The following is a 27242-nucleotide window of genomic DNA, read 5'->3' on the forward strand; positions in this document are numbered from 1 at the left end:
TCAAGAGCAGCCAGCTCCTTTATATGCTCCCAGCCAGTAATCCCAGGTTCCCAATTATCGTCAGGTGGAGAACTTCCATGCACTTGGCCAGCTCCACTACTGTCGGTAACCACCAGAGGGAGCTTCGGCTCAGAAATCCGAGCAAGGGAGTTCACAACAACCAACGCCCGATGGTAGCTGTATTTAGTTCTGGTCCTTGCAGCAGCACCACTGCGACCCTGGCCCTCCTAACAAACATCTCTGTTGAAGCGGTCCTTCATCGAGCGCCAACGGGTCTTGACTTTGTTCACTGTGGGAAAAAAATTTTTAAAAAATTAGACAATGCACTGTTGGCCAGGATAACACAAATGTGTGTGATGCTAGAATCTCGCAGGAGTTACTATCATCACACACACTTGAGTGATTCCGGCCAAGGTCACTGCCTCATCACACAGCTACTTACTTACGAAAATCCTTGCGGACCCGGGGAGAGGTGTTGTCCCAGTCATCCAACATCGCTCCGGCCCCCTTATTCCAGAGCCGCCGTGTCACCACCGTGTCCTCATGCTGCGGATCACGGCTGTCCCACAACGGGACTCGCTCCTGGACTAAGTTGATGAGGGCGTCGTTGTCCAGGGCCATTTCTTCGTCCTGTTGTGGAGCCTAGAAAAGAAAGAAAAACATGATAATCTTGGAAAGATTTGGAAATGAAAAAGATAGAAAAACATACAGAAAAGAAGCAAGATTGAAGATGAAAAACAGGCCCGAAAAAAAGTCAGGGGAAAAAAGCACAAAACAAAAAAAAAGTACAATCACAGTCAGTCTATACTTACAGGCAGTCTCCCCGCCAGCACTTGGACTGGCTGCTCCTGCTGTTCCGCCTCAGAAACCGTGGATGATGAGGTCTGAAAAAGAACAAAAATTAATTTGGTACATGTGTAAATGTGATAGCGAATACTTACCCAAACTGTAGGGCAGGAAGGTACTCACTTCACGCTCTGCTTGGGCCAGTTCACCACGGGCCGGTCAGTACTCCTCTCCAGAAGACATGCTGCAATAAAAAGAGACATTAGTACATAATAAATTAAGAAAAAAGGACAGGCAGACATTAGGTTTAGAATACTCACATTATTGAAGTTGCTTGTTCTCTCCAAATTTCCAAACGTTGCTTGTCTCTTCAAGGCTGTCTATAGAGTAGTCGTCTGCCAGTACCAACACCTTTTATCTACACTACCCCTCAAACAATGTTTCTTTGTGTAGGGGGTGGTTTAAACCAGTGTCTAGACATGTTTACGCAAAAAACGCATTCACATAGACTGTAATGTGATATTTTGGTGAATTCCGTGCGCAAGCGATCGCATGCGTTTTTTTAACGATGTTGGGCGGAGTCGCGGACCAAAAAATGCAACATGTTGTGTCTAGCGTGTCTAGGCGCATACCTAGAAAAAGCGCATGTGCAGGATAATGCAGACGAACGGGTGCAGTTGCAAGACCATGCGCCCGCCATGTTAAACATAGGGGCGCATGCGATAGGGTGCACACGATGCGCTGCTCTACAAAACGCTAATGTGAAACCAGCCTTAGATAAGCAAAAAAAAAAAAACAGCAGCAAACTCCTAGACCTTTTTTTTTTTATAATTTTTTTAAGAGGACTGTTAAGAAAATTGCTTAATGGGGTTATAAGTAGAATCCATTGAAAACTGATGAGATGGAACCTGCAGAGTAGTGCTGTAGGTCTGCTCCCTTGAATGAAAGGTAATGTGTCCTGCTCGATACAGTCATGAACATCTGTACTGTTCAGTAAGTGAATAGGTGATAAACACTAGTACGTGCCAGCAGCCTTTAAGGAATGTGCATGACTACTATATTCTTTTCCATACATAGCTTATATCTTCTGCCAGAGTAGGTTTCAATCAATTTGTGACAGTTCCATGTGTCAGACCTCCACCATCTCATATTTATTATGTTAACAGTTAAGTCCTAGACAACCCTTTAACTTTGTTTTTAGGAAGCTATTAAAAAAAAAAAAAAAAAAGTTCTGTCAAGGTGTACATAGTCTTTTGAGTTGTTTCATCAGTGACTACCTCCTCTGCCCACTTCTGCATTGTAGAGCAGGATGACCCTCTATTGATAATGTAACTGTTTAATGCAATTAATTTCATTATGATGAGCATAAGAAACATAACGTGATTTATAACGTAGCTTTTATTTATTAGGAAACGAATGACTATCGATGACAGCTTAGAACATTCATGGATTAAGGTGAGACAATAAACATTTTTGAATAATGAACTGGTTTTTTTAACTCCTTAGTGATGGAGCCAATTTTTAACTCGGGGACCAACCCCTATTTTTTTCAAATCTGACCAGTGTCACTTTGTGATAATAACTCTGGAATGCATCAACTTATTCCAGTAATTTCGAGATTGTGTGGTTTTTTTTTTTTTGTTTTTTTTTTTTTTTTCAGTTCACATGGTACTTTGTTAGTGATATTTTGGTAAAAATTTAGAAAGATTAGCATTTTTCAAACTTTAAATGCTTGTGTCTTTAACCCCTTTACCTCCAAGGGTGGTTTGCACGTTAATGACTGGGCCAATTTTTACAATTCTGACCACTGTCCCTTTATGAGGTAATAACTCTGGAACACTTCCATGAATCCCGATGATTCTGACAAGGTTTTCTCGTGACATATTGTACTTCATGATAGGGGTAAAATTTCTTTGATATGACTTGCGTTTATTTGTGAAAAAAAACGGAAATTTGGCAAAAATTTTCAAAATTTGCAATTTTCCAACTTTGAATTTTCATGCCCTTAAATCACAGAGATATCTCACACAAAATGCTTAATAAGTAACATTTCCCACATGTTTACTTTACATCAGCACAATTCTGGAACCATTTTTTTTTTTCTGGTAGGAAGTTATAAGGGTTACAAGTTGACCAGCGACATCTTTTTTTTTACAACATTTTTTAGGGACCACATCACATTTGAAGTTACTTTGAGTGGTCTTTATGATAGAAAATACCCAAAAGTGACACCATTCTAAAAACTGCATCCCTCAAGATGCTCAAAACCACATTCAAGAAGTTTATTAACCCTTCAGAGATCCATTATTTTTTCTCTTAGTGTGTGGCGATGAGAATTCATCCTTTGTTCTCAGTTTTTGCCCAGTCTCCCCCACATACAGACCCCCAGTAGGACATTTAGTACAAATAAGTACACGTCACGTTTGGGGAGCCCCTCACGTGACTAAACAATTTGAGTGTATTTAAAGGGGTTTATGTCATAAAGGGGTTAAACTAGGAGGGCATACCACACAAAATAGCTAATAAATAACCTTTCCAATATGTCTCTGTCTATTTTACATCAGCATCATTTTTCAGCTCTCCTTTTATTTAAAAGGATTAAAATCTAACAGCTTTTTTTTTTCATTTTTTTTAAGGAAATTTAGAAATCCCCTATTTTTTTGCAAACCTTTTTAGTTTTGAAGTGACTTTGATGGGTCTATATATTGGAAAATCCAAGCAGTGATACCATTTTAAAATCTGTTCCCCTCAAATTCTCCTAAACTGCTGTTAGGAAATGTTAACTCTTTAGAAATAATCTCTAAAATGTATTGCTCAATTTCTCTTGACAGTTGCAGTATACCATATTTGCTCAAAAGCTGCTGAGTGCACGGCAGGGCTCTGAATAAGAAGCTCTATTTGGTATTTCGAGCATAAATTTGGCTGGAATAGATTGCAGACACCATGACTTATTGTGAGACCTCCTGAGGGGGGATATCAAAGCAGCAGAATCCACCCTACCACCCTCAATTGACTAAGCATTGGAATCTAGACTCCTCAAAGAATTAATCTTGTGTTCTGTTGAGCATTTTGAACCCACAGGTGTTTCACAGACTTTTCACAAGTTTTAAATCTTCACAAGGTGTAGTAGAAAGAAATATACCCCATGTTTTGTTACGCAATTTCTCAAGAATGTAGCAATATCCCATATGTGGTCAAAAGCTACTGTTTGCGTACATGGCAGGGCTTGGAAAGGAAAGAGCGCCATCTGATTTTTGGAGCACAAATTTTAATGGAACATATTGCGGATGCCATGACACATTTTCAGAGACCCTGACATGCTAAAACAGCAGAAACTCCCCAAAAGAGACCCCTGTTTGGAAACTAGACTCTTCAAGGAGTTTATCTTGGGGTTTTGTTGAGCATTTTAACCTAGATGTTGTTCACAGAAAAGTATAGCATTTACAGTGGCATGTAAAAATTTAGGCACCTCTTGTCAAAATTACTATTATTGTGAACAGTTAAGCAAGTTGAAGAAGAAATGTTTTCTAAAAGGCTTAAAGGTAAATGACACATTTCCTTTGTATTTTAGGCAAAAAAATATACATTTTTCTATTTTTTGTTTCATCTTTTACATTTTAAAAATTACAAAAAGGAAAATTTTGCCAATGCAAAAGGTTGGCGCCCTGCATGGTTAGTGCCTAGTTTCAAAAGGGGTGCTACTATTGCAGCTTGTAAACACTTTTTGTAGCCAGCCAAGAGTCTTTCAATTCATGTTTGCTACCACCAATCATGGGCATTTAACCCCTCTGATTCTGCTGTCAGTAGTGACAGCGGCATAGAAAAACATTGCGCAGGGAAGGGGCTCCTGACGCGCTTACAGCAGAACAACGCGATGCGATTGCGTTTTTCTGATAGTCTCCATGGAGACCCCCGTCACCAAGATGGCCTTGGGGTCTTTCCGGGTCCTGCAGGGAAGGTGGCATGTGAGCGCCTGCTTTGGACCCTGATCTGATACTCTCTATTAATTTCCCATCCAATGTAAAAAAAAGTTTAAAAAAAATTACAAAGTGTAAAAACATATTTTTTTTAAATCCCTAAATTTAAAAAAATATATATTTTTCCATTAAATACATTTATTTATGTAAATAAAAAAATCAAAAGTACACATTTGGTATTGCCGCGTCCATAACGACCCTCTCTATAAAACTGTCCCAGTAGTTAACCCCTTTAGTGAAGACAATAAAAAATAGAGGCAAAAAACAATTCAAAATCATACCACCGAACAAAAAGTGCAATAAAACGCGCTCAAGAAGATGGAATACGCGAATCAGACAGAACCCCCGGCGGAAAATTCCTTATAATGAGACAGATGTAGTCACTGTGGATACCATAGGACCTGTGATCCGGAGGTGTACATCTTTTTAGGATTGCACAGTTTTGTGCACTTCTGAAAAGGATACCACTGAACAGAGGCCGGACGGAGTCCAGAGTAAATCTGCTGCCTTATTATGTTGAATAGATCCCTCTGGAGTTTCATCTGTCACGTCACTCAGAGATTTAGATGGAAACCCCAAAGTAAGTGCTCAGGATAGAGCGCCATATAAATGTGATCCCAAGCATTATATAAAATGTTCCCAATAAAAGCTTCAACTCAATCCACAGAAAAGCAAGCTCGCTCAGGTCCGTCATCTGTTAATGGAAATATAGGGGCTTCCACGTTACTGGTAGCCCAAAGGATCTGGAAAAGCGAAATGGCTCCTTGCTCCCCAATAGAAATTCAGCAAATTCTCTGCTCTTAAATCCAAATGCTTCCTTTCTTCTGAGCTCCAGTGTGCCTAAACCACATATAGCGCCCACATATTTGGCATTTCTGTAGTAATGAGAGCCTTCCTAATTTATAGGTGCATGTCTCTAGAAGCACGGACTGGGCATAATGTAAAGGTGACTGCAACATACTGGTCATTACAGCGTACTGGTCATTACAACAGCAGTTTGCAATTTTCACTTAGCAACATCCACTGCTGCCTGTTTCTGAAAAACATCCATGGAGTCAAAATCGTCACTGCGTCTGTAGATAAATTCCCAAAGGGCTATAATTTCCAAAATGAGGTCATTTGAAGGGGGATTCTGCTTTTCTAGCACTTAGGGGCACTTTATATGGAATCCTCAAATTAGTCTAGGAATATCTGCGCTCCAGGAGGTAAATAGCCATGCGGAGTGACTCGGTAGGGACGGACCACTAAGTAGTACTATACAGCCACATATGGCATATTTCTACATTCAGCAGAAATTGTGAGACAAGTTCTGGTGCCATTTTTACCCATTTCCCAGTGTGAAAATGTAAAACTTGAGGCGAACACACAGTCTTCGTGGTAAAAAATATAAATTATTTTTTCTTCACTGCCCAATGGTATAAAAGTCTGTGATAATCACTGCACCCCCTACATAAATTCAATGAGAGATTTAATTGGTAAAATGGGGTCACTTATGGGGGTTCTGCAGTTCAGGCAACTCAGGGGCTCTGCCAATGTAACATGGCAACCTCAAACAAGTGATATGACGCTACGTCCCTTCTGAGCTTTGCACTGTCCCTCAAATGTAGTTTTTGACCACATGAGGGGTATCGGTGAACTCAGGAGAAATTGCACAACAAACTTTGGGGTCCATTTTCTCCTTTTGCACTTGTGAAAATTGAAAATTTGTAGCTGAAATAGATTTTTGTGGGAAAAAAGTGATGTGTTTTTTTTTTTTTTTTTGTTTTTTTTTGCAGCTTGACATTATAAACTTCTGTGAAGCACCCGGGGGTTCAAGGTGCTCAATACACATCTAGATAAGTTCTAGTATCCAAAATGGTGTCACTTCTGGGGGGTTTCCACTGTTTAGGCATATCAGGGGCTCTCCACGCGCGTCATGGCAACTGCTAGCATATTTTACAATTAAAAAGTTAAATTGCGCTCCTTTCCTTTCAAGCTCTGCCGTGCACCCAAACCGTTGTTTTCCTCCACATATTGGGTATCTGCGCACTCAGGAGAAATTTTGCAACAAATTGTATGGAGCAATTTCTCTTGTTACCCTTATGAAAATGCAAAATTTGGAGCTAAAAAAGATTTATATAGGAAAAATGTGTTTTTTTTTTTTTTCACAGCTAAATGTTATTAACTATTTTGTGCGATATGACTCTCTTAATTTTTATGCCCTTAAATCAAAGTTTGAAAATTGTGATATAACGCAAGTTATATCAAAGAAATTTTACCACGATCATAAAGTACAATATGTCACAAGAAAGCCACCTCAGAATCACCGGGATCCGTTGATTCTACCTCATAAAGTGACCGTGGTCAGAATTGTAAAAATTGGCCCTTAGGAAGGTGAAAACGTACTTCTGGGTGAAGGGGTTAAAAGAACCCATGGCTGCTGTTTTTGGCACAAGGTAAGGCCGGTTTAACATTTGCGTTTCAGGGCGCAGCGATGGCCTGCGCACGGCCACCGCTAAGCCCCGCCCCCTGTCGCACCACCTCCGGTAGCTCCGCCTCCAGGCGCATGACTCTGCATGCGTCATGCGTCCCCTATCTTTATCACTGAGGATGTAGGCCGTGCGCAGTATGCGTTTGGCGGCACCTGCGTCCTTTTGATGGTGCGCCGAGCGCAACCAAATTGCAGCAGGTTACGTTTGGCGCTGGTCGGCACACCGTCAAAAGGACGCAGGCTCCGCCAAAACGCATACTGCGCACGACCTGCGTCCTCAGTGATAAAGATAGAGGACGCATGCAGCGTCATGCGCCCGGAGGAGGCGCGGCAGGGGCGGGGCTTAGCGGTGGCCGTGCGCAGGCCGTGGCTGCGCCCTGAAACGCAAATGTGAAACCGGCCTTAGAGGAGACAGGGTTTTTCTAAAGCTGGGAATTTTGCATCACCTGGCCTTTCCTAATGATGATGGTGAACAAGCCATAACCCTAATTAAGGTCTAAAACCTTGGTCAAAGTTATCTGAGCACACACATTTCCAAGGGGTGCCCACATTTTTGTATTGGCTCATTTCCCTTTTTGCAATTTTTATAATGTAAAACATGAAAATATGTACAGGGTGGGACATTTATATGGATACACCTAAATAAAATGGGAAAGGTTGGTGATATCAACTTCCTGTTTGTGGCACATTAGTATATGGAAGGGGAAAATTGCCTTCAGATGACCCCAAAGATAAAAGTCTAAGGGGGTCAGATTGGGAGACCTTGGTGGCCATTCAACTGGCCCACAACGACCAATCTACTTTCCAGAAAACTGTTCATGTAGGAATCTTTGGGGTCATCTGAAGGCAATTGTCTATGCTGTGAAGATCCGAGATGTGCAGCATCTGAAACAACGGATACTGGAAGCCTGTGCTAGCATTTCTTTGTGTGTCAAGAGTGGGAGAAGAGGGTTGCATTGACAATCCAACACAATGGGCAGCACTTTGAACACATTTTATGAGTGGTCATAAACTTGTGAATAACTCATGAAAGAATAAAGTTATGTCAAAACCAAGCACACCATTGTTTTTCTTGAGAAATTCTCAATAAGCGATGTGTCACATGACCCTCTTACCATTGTAAAGTTTGTGCCTCTAGACACATACCTCCTAAAATGAGTTCTCCTCGCTACAGCAATGTCAAATGTGGGCGCTGGCTGTGTTTTCTGCAAAAGGTGGCGCTCAGAAGGGAAAAGGGCAGTGGTTTTGGGAGCACAGATTTCACTGGATTTTATTTGAAGGACTTTGAGCCATGTCTCTCTACCAAAGTCTTTGCTCTACCAGTAAAATGGAAACTCCCATATTTTCAATGACAGAAGACGAGTCTGAGAAGGGGCTTGTTGTTTGTGGGATAAGTTGAAGTTTTTATTGGTTACATTTTGGAGTTCATAACATTTTTCAATCACTTTTAGTGTAAAGTGAGGATCACAATAATGTTGTGCTTTACGCTGACCACTTACTTTAGGGATTGTCTAAATCCCTCAAAAACGTTATTCAGATGAAACCTCTGACTGAGCCACACACTATAATGATGTAGATGGTGTCACCCTGACGTAGTTACTCAGCGGAGATCACAGGATAAATGTCATCTGAGCCTAATTACGATTTTTGAGAGGCAAAATGAACAAATAAACAGCAGTTAAATGCTTTTATTTTTTCTATCATCGTATTTCAGTGAGAATACTGCTTTATTCTTGGGATCAGTCAGTACAATTACAGTGATACTATATACAGTTGTGGCCAAAAGTATTGACACCCCTGCAATTCTGTCAGATAATACTCAGTTTCTTCCTGAAAATGATTGCAAACACAAATTCTTTGTTGTTATTATCTTCATTTAATTTGTCTTAAATGAAAAAACACAAAAAGAATTGTCCTAAAGCCAAATTGGATATAATTCCACACCAAACATAAAAAAGAGGCTGGACAAAAGTATTGGCACTGTTCGAAAAATCATGTGATGCTTCTCTAATTTGTGTAATTAACAGCACCTGTAACTTACCTGTGGCACCTAACAGGTGTTGGCAATAACTAAATCACACTTGCAGCCAGTTGACATGGATTAAAGTTGACTCAACCTCTGTCCTGTGTCCTTGTGTGTACCACATTGAGCATGGAGAAAAGAAAGAAGACCAAGGAACTGTCTGAGGACTTGAGAAACCAAATTGTGAGGAAGCATGAGCAATCTCAAAGCTACAAGTCCATCTCCAAAGACCTGAATGTTCCTGTGTCTATCGTGCGCAGTGTCATCAAGAAGTTTAAAGCCCATGGCACTGTGGCTAACCTCCCTAGATGTGGACGGAAAAGAAAAATTGACAAGAGATTTCAACGCAAGATTGTGCGGATGTTGGATAAAGAACCTCGACTAACATCCAAACAAGTTCAAGCTGTCCTGCAGTCCGACGGTACAACAGTGTCAACCCGTACTATCCGTCGGCGTCTGAATGAAAAGGGACTGTATGGTAGGAGACCCAGGAAGACCCCACTTCTTACCCCGAGACATAAAAAAGCCAGGCTGGAGTTTGCCAAAACTTACCTGGAAAAAGCCTAAAACGTTTTGGAAGAATGTTCTCTGGTCAGATGAGACAAAAGTAGAGCTTTTTGGGCAAAAGCATCAACATAGAGTTTACAGGAGAAAGAAGAGGCATTCAAAGAAAATAACACGGTCCCTACAGTCAAACATGGCGGAGGTTCCCTGATGTTTTGGGGTTGCTTTGCTGCCTCTGGCACTGGACTGCTTGACAGTGTGCATGGCATTATGAAGTCTGAAAACTACCAACAAATTTTGAAGCATGTAGGGCCCAGTGTGAGAAAGCTGGGTCTCCCTCAGAGGTCATGGGTCTTCCAGCAGGACAGTGACCCAAAACACTTCAAAAAGCACTAGAAAATGGTTTGAGAGAAAGCACTGGAGACTTCTAAGGTGGCCAGCAATGAGTCCAGACCTGAATCCCATAGAACACCTGTGGAGAGATCTAAAAATGGCAGTTTGGAGAACGCACCCTTCAAATATCAGGGACCTGGAGCAGTTTGCCAAAGAAGAATGGTCTAAAATTCCAGCAGAGCATTGTAAGAAACTAATTGATGGTTACCGGAAGCGGTTGGTCGCAGTTATTTTGGCTACAGGTTGTGCAACCAAGTATTAGGCTGAGGGTGCCAATACTTTTGTCTGGCCCATTTTTGGAGTTTTGTGTGAAATGATCAATGTTTTGCTTTTTGCTTAATTCTCTTTTTGTGTTTTTTTTTTCATTTAAGACAAATTAAATGAAGAGAATAATACCAAAGAATTTGTGTTTGCAATCATTTTCAGGAAGAAACTGAGTATTATCTGACAGAATTGCAGGGGTGTCAATACTTTTGGCCGCAACTGTATAGAGATGTTAGCTGAAGCTCCCTCTGCTCCCTCTGGTGGTTACTGAGAGTAGTGGAGCTGGCCAGGTGGATGGAGGTTCTCCACCTGATGATGATAATTGGGAATCTGGGATTGCTCGCTGGGAGCATATAATGGAGCTGGCTGCTCTTGAAGGTTGCTGGTGATTTTTTTTCCTCTGTGTGCATTTGGAGCTCTTTTGTCCTCTGCCTGATCTGCATGTTCAGCTAAGTGATTCTTTTGCTAATCCTTTGCATCTAATCTGGTTGTGTCTTTTATTGCTTTCTGTTTTGCTGTTAGGGTTCAGCGTGCTCCCTGCTGGGGGCAGTGCTGGGCCCAGCTTCATATGTTGCAGCTTGTTCAGTCCCCTGTTATGTTAGTATCTTTTTGCTTGCTGCCAGTTTATACCAGAGTGCAGATCTAGCGGGGGTGAGATCGTGTGATCTCAGGTTTTTTTGTATATCAGAAGTGTTGGACGTTTACAAGGTTTTGTGCGTGATTGCAGACAGTATCTTTTCCTGTCCTGTCTAGACAGCTTGGGCCCTACCATTTGCTCAGTCTGTTCTCTGCCTCTGTTTGTGTCTCATCTTGTCTCACTGACAATATATTTTTGGGGGCTGTCTATTCCTTTGGGGATCTGCTCCGGGGCAGTTTAGATTTCGTCTTTCTGTCTTTAGGCTTAGTTAGTCCTCCGGCTGTGACAAAGCGTCTTAGGAACGCTCCACGGCTACTGCTAGTTGTGTGGATCGGATCAAGAGTCTGCAATCCGCTTAGTTACCAACCTCTCTGGTCTTCTGGTGGCTAAGCCTGGTCCTGCCATCCTCCTCAGTGACCCATTCATAACAGAATCACCAGCCTAACTGCAGACTCTAGGGTACTCAAAAGAAGGAAAGAATTGTAAAGAGAAAAAAGTGTCAAATTTTTTTTTTTTTTAATTTATTTTTTCCTCTTTTTCTCTGGGGCCGTAGGAGGATTTTTTTTTTTTTTTTTCTTTAATGGAGACTAAGCAATTATCCGATCGTGTTGAACAGCTCGCTGCTGAAGTGCGGGGAATTTCTGCCTATCTTGCTCAATCAAATTTTTGAATTTCAAGAATAACTGCAAACAATTTCTTGCCTTGAAGCCTAATTCATCAGGGAGCTCAGTGCAGCAGGTTAAAATTGTCATCTCACGGCTGCGCGGCGATCCACAGGATTGGGCTTTTTCTCTGACACCTGGAGATCCTATTCTGGCTAATTTGGATGCGTTTTTTTCAGGCCCTGGGGTTGTTGTACGATGGACCTAAAACTATTGAACAAGCTGAGAAGACCTTATTGGCATTGAACCAGGGTCAGGATGCTGCAGAGTTATACTGCCAGAAGTTCCGAAAGCGGGCGGTCCTTACTAAATGGATTGATGAAGCCCTAGCAGCTCTCTTTCGGAAAGGTCTGGCAGAAACCGTAAAAGATGTTATGGTGGGATTTCCTGTCCCCTCTGGTCTTAACGACTCCATGTCATTAGCCATTCAAATTGATCGACGTTTACGTGAACGTAAAAGTACGCGAGAGGCGGTGCTGCCTTTTGAACATACTTCTGAACCCATGCAGTGTGATAGGGTTATGTCTAGGACGCAACGTCAAGAGTTTAGAAGGCGTAATAAGTTATGCTTCTTTTGTGGGGGCGCCTCTCATGTCATTTCTGTCTGCCCTAAACGAGAAAAACGTTTTGCTCACGCATTTGCGGTGGGCAGTGTACAGCCTAAGTTCCTTTTGGCGGTTACCTTGATCTGCTCCTTGTCTACTTTTTCTGCTGAGGCCTTTGTGGATTCAGGAGCAGCTTTGAATCTGATGGATCTTGACTTTGCCAAGCATTGTGGTTTCCCCATGGTGCCCCTGAGAACCCCTATTCCCTTGAGGGGGATTGATGCTACCCCTTTGGCGGAGAATAAACCCCAGTTTTGGACCCAGGTGGTAATGCGGGTCGCCCCACCATCAAGAGAATTGTAAAGTTTTGGTGTTGCACAATTTGCATGATACTATTGTACTGGATTTTCCATGGTTGCAAACCCATAATCCTGTTTTAGATTGGAAATCTCTGCCTGTGGTGAGTTGGGGTTGTCAATGTGTTCTTAGTGACACTCCTGTTTTCTCCACCTCTCCCCAGTCTCAAGATGTTCCTGACTATTTGGCTGATTTTTCTGATGTATTTAGTGAGAGTAAGTCTGCGTCTTTGCCTCCTCATAGGAGTTATGACTATGCAATTGAGTTAATGCCCGGTTGTAAATTTCCCAAGGGTCGGCTTTTCAGTTTATCTGTACCTGAACATGATGCTATGCGATCTTATATCAAGGAATCATTGGAGAAGGGTTATATCAGACCATCCTCTTCGCCTTTGGGTGCTTGGTTTTTCTTTATGGCCAAAAAAGATGGTTTATTAAGGCCATGTATTGACTCGTTCCCTTAACAAGATCACTGTTAAATATCAGTACCCGTTACCCCTGATTTCTGATTTATTTTCCAGAGTTAAAAGTGCCTGTTGGTTTACCAAACTTGACTTCAGGTGGGCATATAATCTTATTCACATCAAGCACGGGGATGAATGGAAGACGGCGTTTAATACTCCGGAGGGATATTTTGAGTACCTGGTGATGCCTTTTGGGCTCACTAATGCCCCTTCCATCTTCCAATCTTTTATGAACGATATTTTCCGGGAGGTTGTGGATAAGTTTTTGATCATTTATCTGGCTGATATTTTGATTTTTTCAGTGTTTGGGATTCTCATGTGGAACATGTCCAGACTGTGTTCTGGATTTTGAGGGAAAATACTCTGTATGTTAAGGGATCGAAATGTCTTTTTGGTGTTTAGAGGATTTCGTTTTCGGGATTCATTTTGTCCCCGTCTGCTACTGAAATGGACCCAGCTATGGTACAGGCCATTTATGATTGGGTTCAGCCCACTTCTCTGAAGGCTCTTCAGAAGTTTTTGGGTTTTGCTAATTTCTACCGTAAATTTATAAGTAATTTTTCTGGTATTGTTAATCCTTTGACGGATTTGACCAAAAAGGGTGCTGATGTGGTAAATTGGTCTCCAGAGGCAGTCCCGGTATTTCATGAGCTTAAGCAGAGATTCACTTCTGCTCCGGTTCTACGGCAACCTGATGTTTCACTCCCTTTTCAGGTGGAGATGGATGCTTCTGAGATTGGTGCAGGAGCCGTTTTGTCTCAAAGAGATCCGGTAACCTCTAAGATGAATTCCTGTGCCTTCTTTTCTCGAAAACTTTCTCCATCTGAACGTAACTATGACGTGGGGAATTGGGAATTATTGGCCATGAAGTGGGCATTTGAAGAGTGGAGACATTGGGTGGAGGGAGCCAGGCATCAAGTTGTGGTCCTCACCGATCACAAGAATTTGATTTATTTTGAATTAGCCAAGCGCTTGAATCCTAGACAGGCTAGGTGGGCCTTGTTTTTCATGCGTTTTAATTTTGTGGTTTCCTTAATCCGGGCACTAAGAATGTTTGAATTCTTTGCGGATTCTCTTGACGTGACCGAGCCTACGACTATTCTAAATGAGGTTGTAGTTCTTTACGCCATCTCTCCTGATTTGAGACGTGCCCTGGAGGAATTTCAGGAGAATAAACCTGAACGATGCCCTATGGGGAAATTGTATGTCCCTGACCAATGGAGGAAAAGAGTAATGTCTGAAATTCATTGCTCCGTGTTGGCTGGTCATCTAGGTATCTTTGGTACCAGAGATTTGGTGAGTCGGTCTTTTTGGTGGCCTGCTTTATCTCTTGATGTCAGGAATTTTGTGCAGTCCTGTGTGACTTGTTCTCGGTCTAAGCCCTGTTCTTGTGCTAGTGGTTTGTTGATGCCCCTTCTGGTGCCCAGGAGGCCATGGACTCATATCTCAATGGATTTTACCTCTGATCTCCCTGTCTCTCAGAATGACTGTTATTTGAGTGATCTGTGATAGATATTTTAAAATGGTCCATCTTGTACCACTCCCAAAGTTGCCATCTTCTTCTGAGTTGGTGCCCTTGTTTTTACAACAAGTGGTTCGTTTGCACGGGATTCCTAAGAACATTGTGTCGGACAGAGGGGTCCAGTTTGTTTCCAGATTTTGGAGGGCTTTTGTTCCAAATTGGGAATTCCGTTGTTTTTCTCCTCTGCATTTCATTCTCAGACCAATGGGCAGACTGAGAGAACAAACCAGACTTTGGAGTCCTATTTGAGATGTTTCATATCTGCTGATCAGGATGATTGGGTCTCATTTTTGCCCTTGGCTGAATTCGCGCTAAACAATAGGGCTAGCTCTGCCACTTTGATGTCTCCTTTCGTTAGTAACTTTGGGTTTCATCCTCTATTTTCTTAGGGGCAGGTGGAAGCTTCTGCCTGCCCAGGTGTGGATTCTGTGGTAGAGAAAATGCAGCAGATTTGGGACCAAGTAGTGGATAAGTTGTCCCACTCTCTGGAAAAGGCCCAATGGTTTTCCAACCAGCATAGGACCATTGGTCCCGGTTTAAAGTGGGTGATATGGTTTGGTTGTCCTCAAAAAATATTCCCATGAAGCTCGCATCTCCAAAATTCAAGCCAAGATTTATTGGACCTTTATAAGATTTTGGAAATCCTTAACCCCGTTTCTTTTTGTTTGGCACTTCCCGTTACGTTTAAGATTCATAACGTCTTTCATAAATCTTTGTTGAAAAGGTTTGTGGAGCCAGTCGTTTCCATGGCAGCGCCTTCTGACCCTGTACTGGTTAAGGGTAATTTGGAGTATGAGGTAGAGAAGATATTGGATTCTCGTTTGGCTATACGGAGGCTTCAGTACTTGGTCAAGTGGTAGGGTTATGGCCAGGAAGATAATTCTTGGGTCTCTGCTTCTGACATCCATGCCAAGAGATCGATTCGTGCCTTTCACCGGGCCCATCCTGATTGGCCTGGTGGTGTGGATGAGGGTTCGGTGATCCCGCCTCAAGGGGGGGGGGTACTGTTGTGAACTCTCTTGCTCGATTTTCTGAGCTGAAGCTCCCTTTGGTGGTTACTGAGAGTAGTGGAGCTGGCCAGGTGGATGGAGGTTCTCCACCTGACGATGATAATTGGGAATCTGGGATTGCTCGCTGGGAGCATATAATGAAGCTGGCTGCTCTTGAAGGTTGCTGGTGATTTTTTTCCTCTGTGTGCATTTGGAGCTCTTTTGTCCCCTGCCTGATCTGCATGTTCAGCTAAGTGATTCTTTTGCTAATCCTTTGCATCTAATCTGGTTGTGTCTTTTATTGCTTTCTGTTTTGCTGTTAGGGTTCAGCGTGCTCCCTGCTGGGCGCAGTGCTGGGCCCTGCTTCATATGTTGCAGCTTGATCAGTCCCCTGTTATGTTAGTATCTTTTTACGTGCTGCCAGTTTATACCAGAGTGCTGATCTAGCGGGGGAGAGATCTCAGGTTTTTTTGTATATCAGAAGTGTTGGACGTTTTCAGGGTTTTGTGCGTTGTTGCAGACAGTATCTTTTTCTGTCCTGTCCTGTCTAGACAGCTTGGGCCCCACCGTTTGCTCAGTCTGTTCTCTGCCTGTGTTTGTGTCTCCTCATCTTGTCTCACCGACAATATATGTTTGGGGGCTGTCTATTCCTTTGGGGATCTGCTTCGGGGCAGTTTAGATTTCATCTTTCTGTCTTTAGGCTTAGTTAGTCCTCCGGCTGTGACGAAGCATCTAGGGCATCGTAAGAATGCTCATCTGCTACTGCTATTTGTGTGGATAGGATCTGGGGTCTGCAATCCGCTTAGTTACCAACTTCTCTGGTCTTCTGGTGGCTTAGCCTGTTCCTGCCATCCTCCTCGGTGACCCATTCATAACACGTTTCATTAGTATTTTGTTCCATTGCCCTTTGACCCAAGTCATTCAGTTTAACGTTTGGGATATCCTTCCACAAGCTTCTCACATTAGTTCGTCGGAATTTGGGCCGATTCCGCATGACAAAACTGGTGTAACTGATCCAAGTTTGTAGGTCACTTTGCTCGCACCTGCCTTTTCAGCTTTGCCCATAAATTTTCAATAAGATTGAGATCAGGGCTTTGTGATGGCCACTCCAAAACATTGACTTTATCCTTACGCGACTTTACCATTTTGACAGTATGCTTCGGGTCACTGTCCATTTGGAAGACCCACTTCTGCCCAAGCTTTAGCTTCCTAGCTGTTGTCTTGATGTGTTGTTAGCTTCCTGGCTGATGTCTTGAGGTGTTGTTTCAGTTTTGCCTCATAATGATCTTTTCTCATGATGCCACCTATTTTGGTGAAGTGCACCCGTCCCTCCTGCAGCAAAACAACCTCACAATATGATGTGCCACTCCCTGGTTTCACAGTTGGGATGTGTTCTTAGGCTTTCAAGCTTCTCCCTTTTCCCTCCAAACGTAACGATGGTCATAAGAAAAGGAAAGATCAGCTCACCACTGTGAGGAATCCTCACCGCCAGCTAACGCCCAGCACGGTTCCAGTTAGGAGCAAACCTATTTACGATGTACAATACAAAATAATATTGTGGTACCATGTTAGCCAGAAAAATAGATGTAAATACTTATGTCTTCAAAAAAAATTGAGAAAAGTATTAAAGGAGTTATACCTTTATTGGCTAACCAGAGAAATTATATTTGCAAGCTTTCAGGCTCAGAAGGCCCTTTCATAGAGCAAACATATTGAACTGCAGAAACTGAAAGATCCAGCGGAGTAGAAGGCAGCTAAAATTGACAGACTCTGTCAGTTGAAACGTTGATCGAATTAACGTGTTGTACACCCGGCTTCATGTGCTACATTGCAAAAAAATATATATATTTTTTTATTGAGTTAAAATAAAAGGTTAAATTTTAGCTGCCTTCTACTCTGCTGGATCCTTCCTTTCTGCAGTTCAAGATGGTCATTATACCCACAAAGTTCAATTTTAGTTTCATCAGACAACAGGACATGTCTCCAAAAACTAAGGTCTGGGTTCCTGTGTGCGTTTGCAAACATTAATCTGGCTTTTTATGTTTCTTTTGGAGTAATGGCTTTTTCTCCTTCGCCTCATTGGGGGACACAGGACTGTGGGTGGATGCTACTGCCTCCAGGAGGCTGACACTAAGAGAAAAAAAGGTTGGCTCCTCCCCCACAGTATACACCCTCACCCTGGTTGCAGGTGAGACCAGTTCATGCTTAGTGTCCATAGGAAGCACACGTGTTTTTTTTCACAGATTCTTTTTTTTTTCCATGAAGATGACAGTGGTGACGGACCCTATTGAAAGGGTCCGATCTTCCCAAACCATCAACAGGCGAGCACATGGAGTGTCGCCTCCACGTATCCTCTCCCGCAATGTGGCAATCTGGTAATGCCAGACTCAGCCCTGACCACCCTAAGGTATTGAAACCCCAGGCTGTAGAGAGGCACACATGCAGTCTGTGCAGCCCTCACTGCACCACCAATGCAGCGACTGGTGGTGGAAGGAGGCAGACGGTCCCTCTCCTCTTGCCTTGGAGGGAAGATGGAGTTAGGGTGTCTGCACCATCCTTGCTTGTTTTTGCAGCCCCCCCCTCCCCCATCCTAACCTGAGGCTGGCATCCAGGGGTGAGGCGTGGATAAAAGTGGGCTGGAAGGGCTCCTGTAGGTCCCATAGGCTGGTGGCCCTCTTTTTCTTTGTTGAGAGCTGTTTGCGGGCTTCAGATGCTAGCAGGCGCCCCCAGAGCTTGAGGAGGTTGGCAGCGTCATACCTGGTGTGATAGTATGATATGCTATGTGGATGTCATTTTGTGTATATTTCTATTTCACTTGTTTTCATAGTGTTTTTCTTGATGCCCTGTGGGTCTACAGCCTGAATGTGTCTGTCTCTTGATGACCCCCTGTAGTGCATTAATCTCCAAGGCTCCTTTGTTATCCTCTGGGATGCCTGGAAACCGCCCCAACCTGTTTGACTACCCCTGGACACAAGGAAGGGGGTGGGGAGAACAGGAGCTGGTCAAGTCAGTTCCTGTTTGGAGAGTATCGTGTAAAGACTGCACTTCAGAGAGAAGGACCCATTTTTATCCTCTGGTGCTAGAGTTTTGGAATCTCGTCTCCGTGGACATTTTATCCTGTTACTGGACTACATTCTTGTTCTGGACTATTGTATCCTCAGTGTGGTGGATTGTTTATGGACCTTCTAATTTTGCCTGTAATAAAGGTCTTGGGATTGTTCACCCTTCCCTTGCTCTGTTGATTGTGTGGTATCGGAGAAGGACCCCATGACAACTGGTGGCAGCGGTGGGATCAACAGAGTGTAACCCAATGGAGAACCACCCAGAGTGAGTACAGAAATTGGACTGTATCCAGTTTACAGGAGAGAACCAGAGACCTGGGCCTGAACTACCAGGGACTGACTAAAGAGGCCTTAATCGATCTACTGGTGGGCGCTAGCCCGGCCTCCTCCCAGATGTCTGAAGGACGAGCACTGGAGACAGGGATCCCCATCCAGAAAAGCCAGTGATTGGTGTGGTACGAAGAAGAGATGGCGGTTCTGGGCCCCGGCGTCTCTCAGAAGTACAAGGAAGAGGCTGCCCGCCGGGCACAGCGGAGACAGTAAGCAATGGAGCTTTAAAGAGGGAGTAATGCAATGTGGAGTGTAACCCCAACGATTCAGGAGCCTGTACGGATCACCCGGACAGAGTTTAAGCCATTTGATGAGGCTTCCGGAGATGTGGAGGGGTTCTTCAAAGACTTTGAGCAGCAGTGTGCTGTGATGGAGGTTCCCCACTCTAGTTGGATGCGTTTGTTAGTGGGGCTCCTGAACGGAAGCATGGCGGAGGCTTACCGAACCATTGACACACCGCGGAATCGGGATTATAACATTGTAAAGCGGACTATCCTGGATTACCATGCTATCACCCCAGACTCATACAGGGCCAAGTTCCGAGACCTCCCATGCACCACGGGGGGATCGTTTAGGATGTATGCACATAAGATGTCCCAGGCATGTCGGAGATGGCTGGAAGCAGGAAACGCTTTTACTGTGGAAGATGTTATACAGGCGTTCCTTATAGAACAATTTCTTGCCAAGTGCCCCGCAGAGGTACAGGAATGGGTCCGGGAGCGCACACTGTACCATGGATAGAGCTGCATCCCTGGCCGATGAAGCCCTTACTATCCGACTGCAATGGAGGAGGCTTCTGGACAATGAACCACGGCCTACTCCTGCGCCCCGTCCCCCTCCAATTATATCTGCTCTTCCACCTAGTCGCAAGCCGATGACAATCACGCCTCACAATCCTAGACCCCAACAGTTCCGACCACGACCTGGGGATATCACAGAGAGGAGGTGTTATGGGTGTGGGCAACCTGGACATTTGCAGTCTGGCTGTCCCTCCAGGATTCGGAGGGTGCCCCACACAGCCCCTCCTCATCCAGTACATCTTGTGCACTCCACCACGCCTGAGGAAGAGCTACCACCACCCCCACAAGAGTGGACCACCGACCACGGCACCATAGATGATATTCCTGGAGTGTACGGACTCTGGCCTCTGTCCTTTAGCTACTCAGAGCAACGGCAACGCCACCTGCAGGATGTCTTAATTGATGGATGCAAAGTGTCAGGATTTAGAGACACGGGGGCATTCTTGACTATCGCTGACCCCCGTGTGGTTCGACCCGAGGCAATTTACCAGGGTCCGGGAATTCCCATTGTCCTGGCAGGGGGTACCTGCAAATATATACAGCAAGCTTCTGTGCATTTGGATTATGGTTGTGGAGAAAAACGGTGTTGGATTGGAGTTATGGGAGGACTTCCTGCAGATATCCTCCTTGGGAACGACATTGGGGAGTTACAGTGCCAATTTGTGGGAGCAGTCACCAGACTACAGACCCTTCAAGCAATACATCATCCGGACCTCACTAGGGAGCAACCACCATGAACCACATCAGAGGTGGTAAGCAATACGTTTGCTGCTGCTACATTGGGAGAGTCTTGCGACAGAGAGGAGTTTAGGAGAGAAATAGAGGGTGACACTAGCTTAGCAGCCCTTAGGCGAAAGGCAGAAACTGGGCACATGGGAGATAATGGGGGATGGCTTCACTCGAGATAACGGACTGTATTATCGTGTAACAAAGTGCAGTGACCATAGCAACCCTGACGCAACGACCAGGCAACTCATTGTCCCTCAGAAGTACAGGGAACAGCTACTCCAACTGGCCCATGACATCCCCTTGGCTGGGCATCAAGGGAGAAAAAGGACTGAAAAGAGACTCACCCAAAGTTTTTATTGGCCAAGCGTCTCGCAGTTGGTAGCCCATTATTGCCGCACCTGCGATGTGTGCCAGCGAATGCGGCATCCAGGATCTCGACATAAGGTACCCCTGAAATCCCTGCCCATAATTGAGGAACCATTTCAACGTGTAGCTGTCGACATCATAGGTCCTCTGGCCCACCCCAGCTGGTCGGGGAAAAAATATATCCTGACCGTGGTTGACTATGCCACTAGGTATCCTGAAGCTGTGGCCCTGTCCAGTATTACAGCAGTAAAGGTAGCCGAGACACTTGTTACCATCTTTACCCAGGTAGGGTTTCCTAGTGAAATATTATCGGATCAAGGCTCTCAGTTCATGTCAGATCTGGTCCAGTCCCTATGGCATACCTGTGGTGTTCAAGCTATTCGCACCACCCCATACCACCCGCAGACCAACGGACTATGTGAACGCTCTAATGGAACCCTAAAAAATATGCTGAGGGCTTTTGTTGACGTTGAGAAAGACTGGGAAAAGTACCTGCCACATCTCCTCTTCGCCTATCGGGAGGTTCCCCAAGAGTCCACAGGGTTCTCTCTATTCGAACTACTGTTTAGCCGGAAGGTTTGTGGGCCTCTCACTCTTCTGAAAGAACATTTGGAGGGAGACATCTCAGATACCAGAATGCCCATTGTTCCCTATGTTCTAGAGCTCAAAGACCGTCTTGCCCAGCTAGCTACCTCCGCTAAAGAACATCAGCGAATGGCCCAGTCCAGACAAAAAACCTGGTATGACCGTAATGTCAGGAACCGGGAATTTATGGTAGGACAGCAAGTGCTCATGATTACTGCTTCCCCTGCCAACAAGCTTCAAGCAGTGTGGGAAGGCCCTTATCAGGTTGTCAAGAAAATTAATGACACTAACTATGTTATTGCCCTGGATTCTAGTGGTCGACGACAGAAAACCGTCCGCATTAACATGCTGAAAGACTACCACGACCGATCTCTGCCTGTTCTAGCTGACGAGTATCTCCCCGATCTCCTCCAGGTTGCCCAAGCGGGAGGATCACTGGAACAAGTGCCCCTGGGCTCCCATTTATCGGATATACAAAAGGACGATATTGTCGTCGTACTAAGGCCGAGGGCTGCTGCTTTCTCCTCAAAGCCGGGGAAGACTACTGTCACCAGCCACCATGTGGAAACCCCCGGACAACGCCCCATCCAGCAGGCTGCCTACCGGGTTCCAGAGGCTGTTCAAGGCATGATAAAGAACGAACTGGAGAAGATGAAATGACTGGGAGTTATTCAGCCATCTCACAGTTCTTGGACCTCTCCTGTCATCCTGGTCCCCAAGAAGGATGGTGCAACACTGTTGTGAGTTCATTTTCCCCTTCGTCACTGAGGTCTGGTGAACTCCCTATTCTGGTAAAGGAAGGTAATGAGCCTGATTATCAGGCACCTGAGACTAATGATGATGACTGGCTGAGTGGAGTCACGGACTGGATATAAGGCTGCCGACGCCCTTCTCCCCTGCAGGTGATTTCTCTGTGGACTTCTAGGAAACCAGTCTGATTCCTGCTCCTCTAAAGCTAAGTTTTCTGCTTTGCCTTTTAGCTTTTGTGTTTTGTTTTTGTTTGCCTTGCTTTTCTGGATTCTGCCATTCCCTGCTGGGGTGAGCTGATTCTCCTTTTGCCTGTTGCTCTGTCTTCAGAATATTCCTGAGTACTGACATAGTCTTTTTGAAGCCTAGCGTCTTCAGGGCCTTTTTCACTGTCAGTCGGTTGGCTCTTATTTTCATAGGGTTTTTCACGGATTGCAGACAGCAGCCTTCCTGTCCTTTCCTTTCTAGTTAGCTTGGGCCCCGTCTTTGCTCAGTCTATCTATCTGTGTTGTGTTCTTTCTTCTTGCTTCACCGTCTTTATATGTGGGGGGCTGCCTTTTGCTTTGGGGTCTGCTCTGGGGCAGTTTAGATTTCCCTTTCTGTCTTTAGGCTATCTAATTCTCCGGCTGTGATCGAGGGGTCTAGGGCATCGTAGGAACCCCCCACGGCTACTGCTAGTTGTGTTGATAGGTTCAGGGGTCTGCAATCCGATAGCTGCCAACCTCTCTGGTTTTCTGGACTTAGCTAGCTTTTCTGTTTTTGCCTCCTACGGTGACTCAATTATAACCCAACACGATTCTGCGTTGATTACAGGTGATTAAATGATGCCACCAAGAGTGATGCTTATCCCATGCCCAGGATTGATGATCTATTGGATCGTCTGGCCAGTGCCCAATTTGTGACCATGTTAGACTTGAGCAAGGGGTACTGGCAGATACCCCTAACGGAGGACGCTCGAGAGCGCTTGGCCTTCATTACTCCACTTGGGCTTTTTGAGTTCCTGGGAATGCCCTTTGGGATGAAAACTGCCCCCGCTACTTTCCAGAGACTGGTAAATCGACTGTTACAACAATGTCAGGACTTTGCCTGTGCTTACTTAGACGACATTGCCATTTTTAGCACAACCTGGGAAGAACATCTTAAACACTTGGGCATAAAAAGCAGGTACTTGCATTTTTAGAAACTGCTGGATACTATCGCAAATTTGTTCCTAACTTCAGCAACTTGGCCAAGCCCCTAACCGACCTGACCCGCAAGAACATGCCTAGGAATGTGACATGGACGCCTGCATGCGAGAATGCCTTTTCAGCGTTAGACTGCCCTCGTCACTGTTCCTGTCTTGGCTGCCCAGGATTATAAACGCAGGTTCCTCGTGCAGACAGATGCATCCACCTTTGGGATTGGGGCAGTACTTAGCCAAGTGAACGCCGCCGGAGAAGAACATCCTGTTGCGTTTGCCAGTCGGAAACTACTGGTTCGGGAAGTTGGCTATGCCACTATTGAAAAGGAGTACCTTGCCATCGTATGGGTGCTAAAAATAATTGCAGCCATACTTTTATGGCAGAGACTTTACAATTGTTACAGACCACAACCCCCTCACATGGCTGAACCGCGTATCAGGGGACAATGGAAGATTGCTGCGGTGGAGCTTGTCCTTACAACCCTACAGCTTCTCCATCCAATACAAGCAGGGAAGCCAACACCAGAACGCCGATGGTCTGTCTCGACAAGAAGAACTATAGGCTCCCCAGGCCGACCTACCCCTGCCACTGTACAAGGAACTATAAATAACTGAGCAATGTGGAATAAAGTGAGCAGGCCAGAAGTCTGTGTAGACCTCATGGCGTGCTCACTCATTATGGGGGGAGAGGTTGTGATGGTGTGATATGCTATGTGGATGTAATTTTGTGTATATTTCTATTTCACTTATTTTCATAGTGTTTTTCTTGATGCCCTGTGGGTCTACAGCCTGACTGTGTGTGTCTCTTGATGACCCCCTGTAGTGCATTAGTCCCCATAGCTCCTTTGTTCTCCTCTGGGATGCCTGGAAACCACCCCAACCTGTTTGACTACCCTGGACACAAGGAAGTGGGTGGGGAGAACAGGAGCTGGTCAAGTCGGGCGGGCGCCGAAAATTAGTCCCCAGCTTCAGCCGGTGCTAGGCTGCGAGCAGAAGCCCCGCCCCATGACATCACCGGCTGTCGCCTCTTCCGGCGGCTCACACACCGAGGTGCACTTTTTTGAAAAGAAAGCAGATGTTCAGCAGCCTGGATGCCTAAGGGCACACAGGACTGGGGTAAGTGCTACCCCAAAAGGAGAAAGGCCACCCCGTTTGTTGGCAGGACCTGTCACATTTTTTCCCAGAGGCTAAGCGATTTGCTTATTTCCCCCTGCAGACATATCACTTAGCAGGGCCACCATGTCCAGAAAGACTAAGGCGCACATGTTTCTGTACGCTGCATGCACCTCCTGTTGGTCCGCCTTCCCACATGCACAAAGTAAACAAGTATATGAAGCCTGTGATTCCGAAGGTGCCCAGGAGTCCTCCCCTGCGACCGAGCCCAGTGTTCCTAGTCCCCCGGAATGGGCTCTGTCTCTGTTGCAGTCCATGGCATCGCTTGCGAGAGCAGTCGAGTCCCTTCGAGCCCCAGATAGGAGCAAGGACAGCGGCTCGCCTGTCTTAGAGGGGTCCTCCACCTCACAGGAGCCTCCGACCTGCAGGGGCCGCTTTCACTCTAGGCAGACGCAGGGGAAACGAACCAACACAAAGTCTCCCGGTCCATCCGGTGCCTCGGCATCCATGAGCTCTGCCTCCTGCTCGCCTTCACCAGCAGTCGATACTCATCAAGGCTGTCAACCAGACCCTGGGGATTGACGATGAAACCACCCTGACCTCAGGTCACAAGGTGTCATTTAAGAGGGTCAAGCGGCCTCATAGAGTATTTGGCACTCACCCAGAGTTTGAGGACATAGTGCAATGACACAGGGAGTGGCCATACAAGCGATTCTCAGGTTAGAAGGCGCTCGAGGCAAGATACCCATTTGCCCCTGATCTCCGTAAAAAGTGGGCAGAATCCCCGACGGTAGATCCACCTGGGTCGCGCTTGGCCTCTAAGACCCTTTTATCCATACCTAATGGTTCCTCTATTAAAGATTCCACTGACCGTCTCAGAGAACCTGGCTCGCTCAGTGTTTGTGGCATAAGGAAATCACACACTCCCTTGTTCGCAGCAACTTGGGTAGCCAAGGCCATGGTTTCTTGGTCAGAATCATTAAACAGAGCCTTGCAGGATATGGACCTGCCAGCAGAGTTAGCAGAGATCGCAAATCAGATCGCTTTGGTCATGGACTATTTAATGCATCTTTGGATGCGGCTGGCTGTGCGGCACTCGCCGCTGCAAATGTGATTTCCATTAGAAGGGCTCTGTGGTTGAGGACTTGGCATGCAGATTCAACCTCCAAAAAATCCTTAACTTCTTTACCTTATCAGAGCAGTCGCCTATTCGGTGAGAAGTTAGACCAGCTTATCTCTGACTCCACAGGGGGCGAGCAGTTGTCTCCCTCAGCAAAGGGTTAAACAGCCTTTTTGTCACCAGCTTCAGACACGGTTTCGGGCCTTACGCAACCCCGAGTGGGCTGCAGCGACTAACCCCACCATTTCAGGTCGCCCCAACCAGGACAAGGATCGTCAAATCTCATAGAGCCAACCCATTGGGGAGAATGCGATCCCACCAGCCCAGATCGAGGGGACCTAGATCCCAAAGATCTTCAGCCAAATGACTCGAGACAGGTTCCGGGCGACACCAGCAGAGTAGGCGGTCGCTTACTCTGGTTTCGCCACGTCAGGCTCTCCGTCATATACGACACATGGGTAAGACCTGGTGTCCTCGGTGTACAAGTTAGAGTTTGTCAAGCATCCTCCAAGATGATTTTTTTCTTTCTCGACCTCCCAAAATGGAATACTGGGTACAGGCTTTGTTCAAGGCCACTGAATTGCGGGATGGGACTGTCATGCCCATTTTGGACCTAAAACTTCTGAACAGATTTGTCAGAATCAGACATTTCCAGATGGAGTCTCTCCGCACGGTCATATCTGCCATAGGACAGGGAGAATATTTGGCCTGTATCAACATCCAAGATGCGTACCTGCACATCCCCATTTTCCCTCCACATCAGAAATTTCTACGCTTCGCTATCAACATTACCAGTTAGCAGCCCTGCCTTTCTGGATAGCCACCGCCCCCAGAGTGTTCACAAAGGTCATGGTGGTCGTCATGGCCATCCTGCACTCCCGGGGCATAGTCTTCTTGCCTTACTTAGACAACCTCTTGATCAAAGGTCTGTCATTTCGAGCATGTGAGGAAAGCGTCAACATCACGCTAGATACTCTCTCCCGCTTAGGATGGTTAGTCAATCCTGAAGAAATCTTCCCCTGTTCCAACTCGGGAGATTTCCTTTTTAGGGATGATTTTCGACACCTCCCTAGGGTTGGTAATTCTCCCTCAAGACAAGGCCCTAGCCCTCCAGCAGGGAGCCCAGGCACTTCGCCAACCAGTTCCCCGCACCATTCGTTTTTGCATGAAGGTCATAGGGAAAATGGTGGCAGCAATCGAAGCAATTCCATTTGCCCAACTCCATCTTCATCCACTGCAGCACGCCCTCTTGGCTTCCTGGTACAAGAACCTGTTTTCTCTCGACCAACCTGCTGGAAATATGAGTGATCCAGCTGACTCTGCAGCATTTCCATCATCTAGCAGGCCGCCCCATCCAGATTCAATCAGAGAATGCCACGGCCGTGGCTTACATAAACCATCAGGGGGGCACCCGCAGCAGGTAGCATAGCACGTCCTCCGCTGGGCCGAGAGGAACCACTCTGTGATCTCAGCAGTCCACATTCGGGGTGTAGAAAACTGGGCAGAAGACTTCCTCAGCAGGCAGGGTCTTGCGTCCGGGGAGTGGTCTCTCCACCACGAGGTCTTCTGGCAGATTTGCCAATGGTGGGGAACTCCGGATGTGGATCTGAGGGCCTCC

General features: G+C 45.5%; 1 protein-coding gene across 3 annotated transcripts in view; it reads left to right on the top strand.

The window, feature by feature from the left end:
- The window catches only part of LOC141098475 (death-associated protein kinase 3-like), a 143409-nt gene that overhangs the window by 106315 nt on the left and 9852 nt on the right, over positions 1-27242 (top strand). For all 3 annotated transcript variants that reach the window (XM_073586307.1, XM_073586306.1, XM_073586305.1), the window contains one exon: positions 2196-2241. In XM_073586307.1, coding sequence (XP_073442408.1) covers positions 2196-2241 — 46 coding nt within the window. The remainder of the gene's footprint in view (positions 1-2195; positions 2242-27242) is intronic.

Source organism: Dendrobates tinctorius, unplaced genomic scaffold, assembly GCF_039654945.1.
Source record: "Dendrobates tinctorius isolate UK_male_01 unplaced genomic scaffold, ASM3965494v1 ptg000092l, whole genome shotgun sequence".
Classification (NCBI taxonomy): domain Eukaryota; kingdom Metazoa; phylum Chordata; class Amphibia; order Anura; family Dendrobatidae; genus Dendrobates; species Dendrobates tinctorius.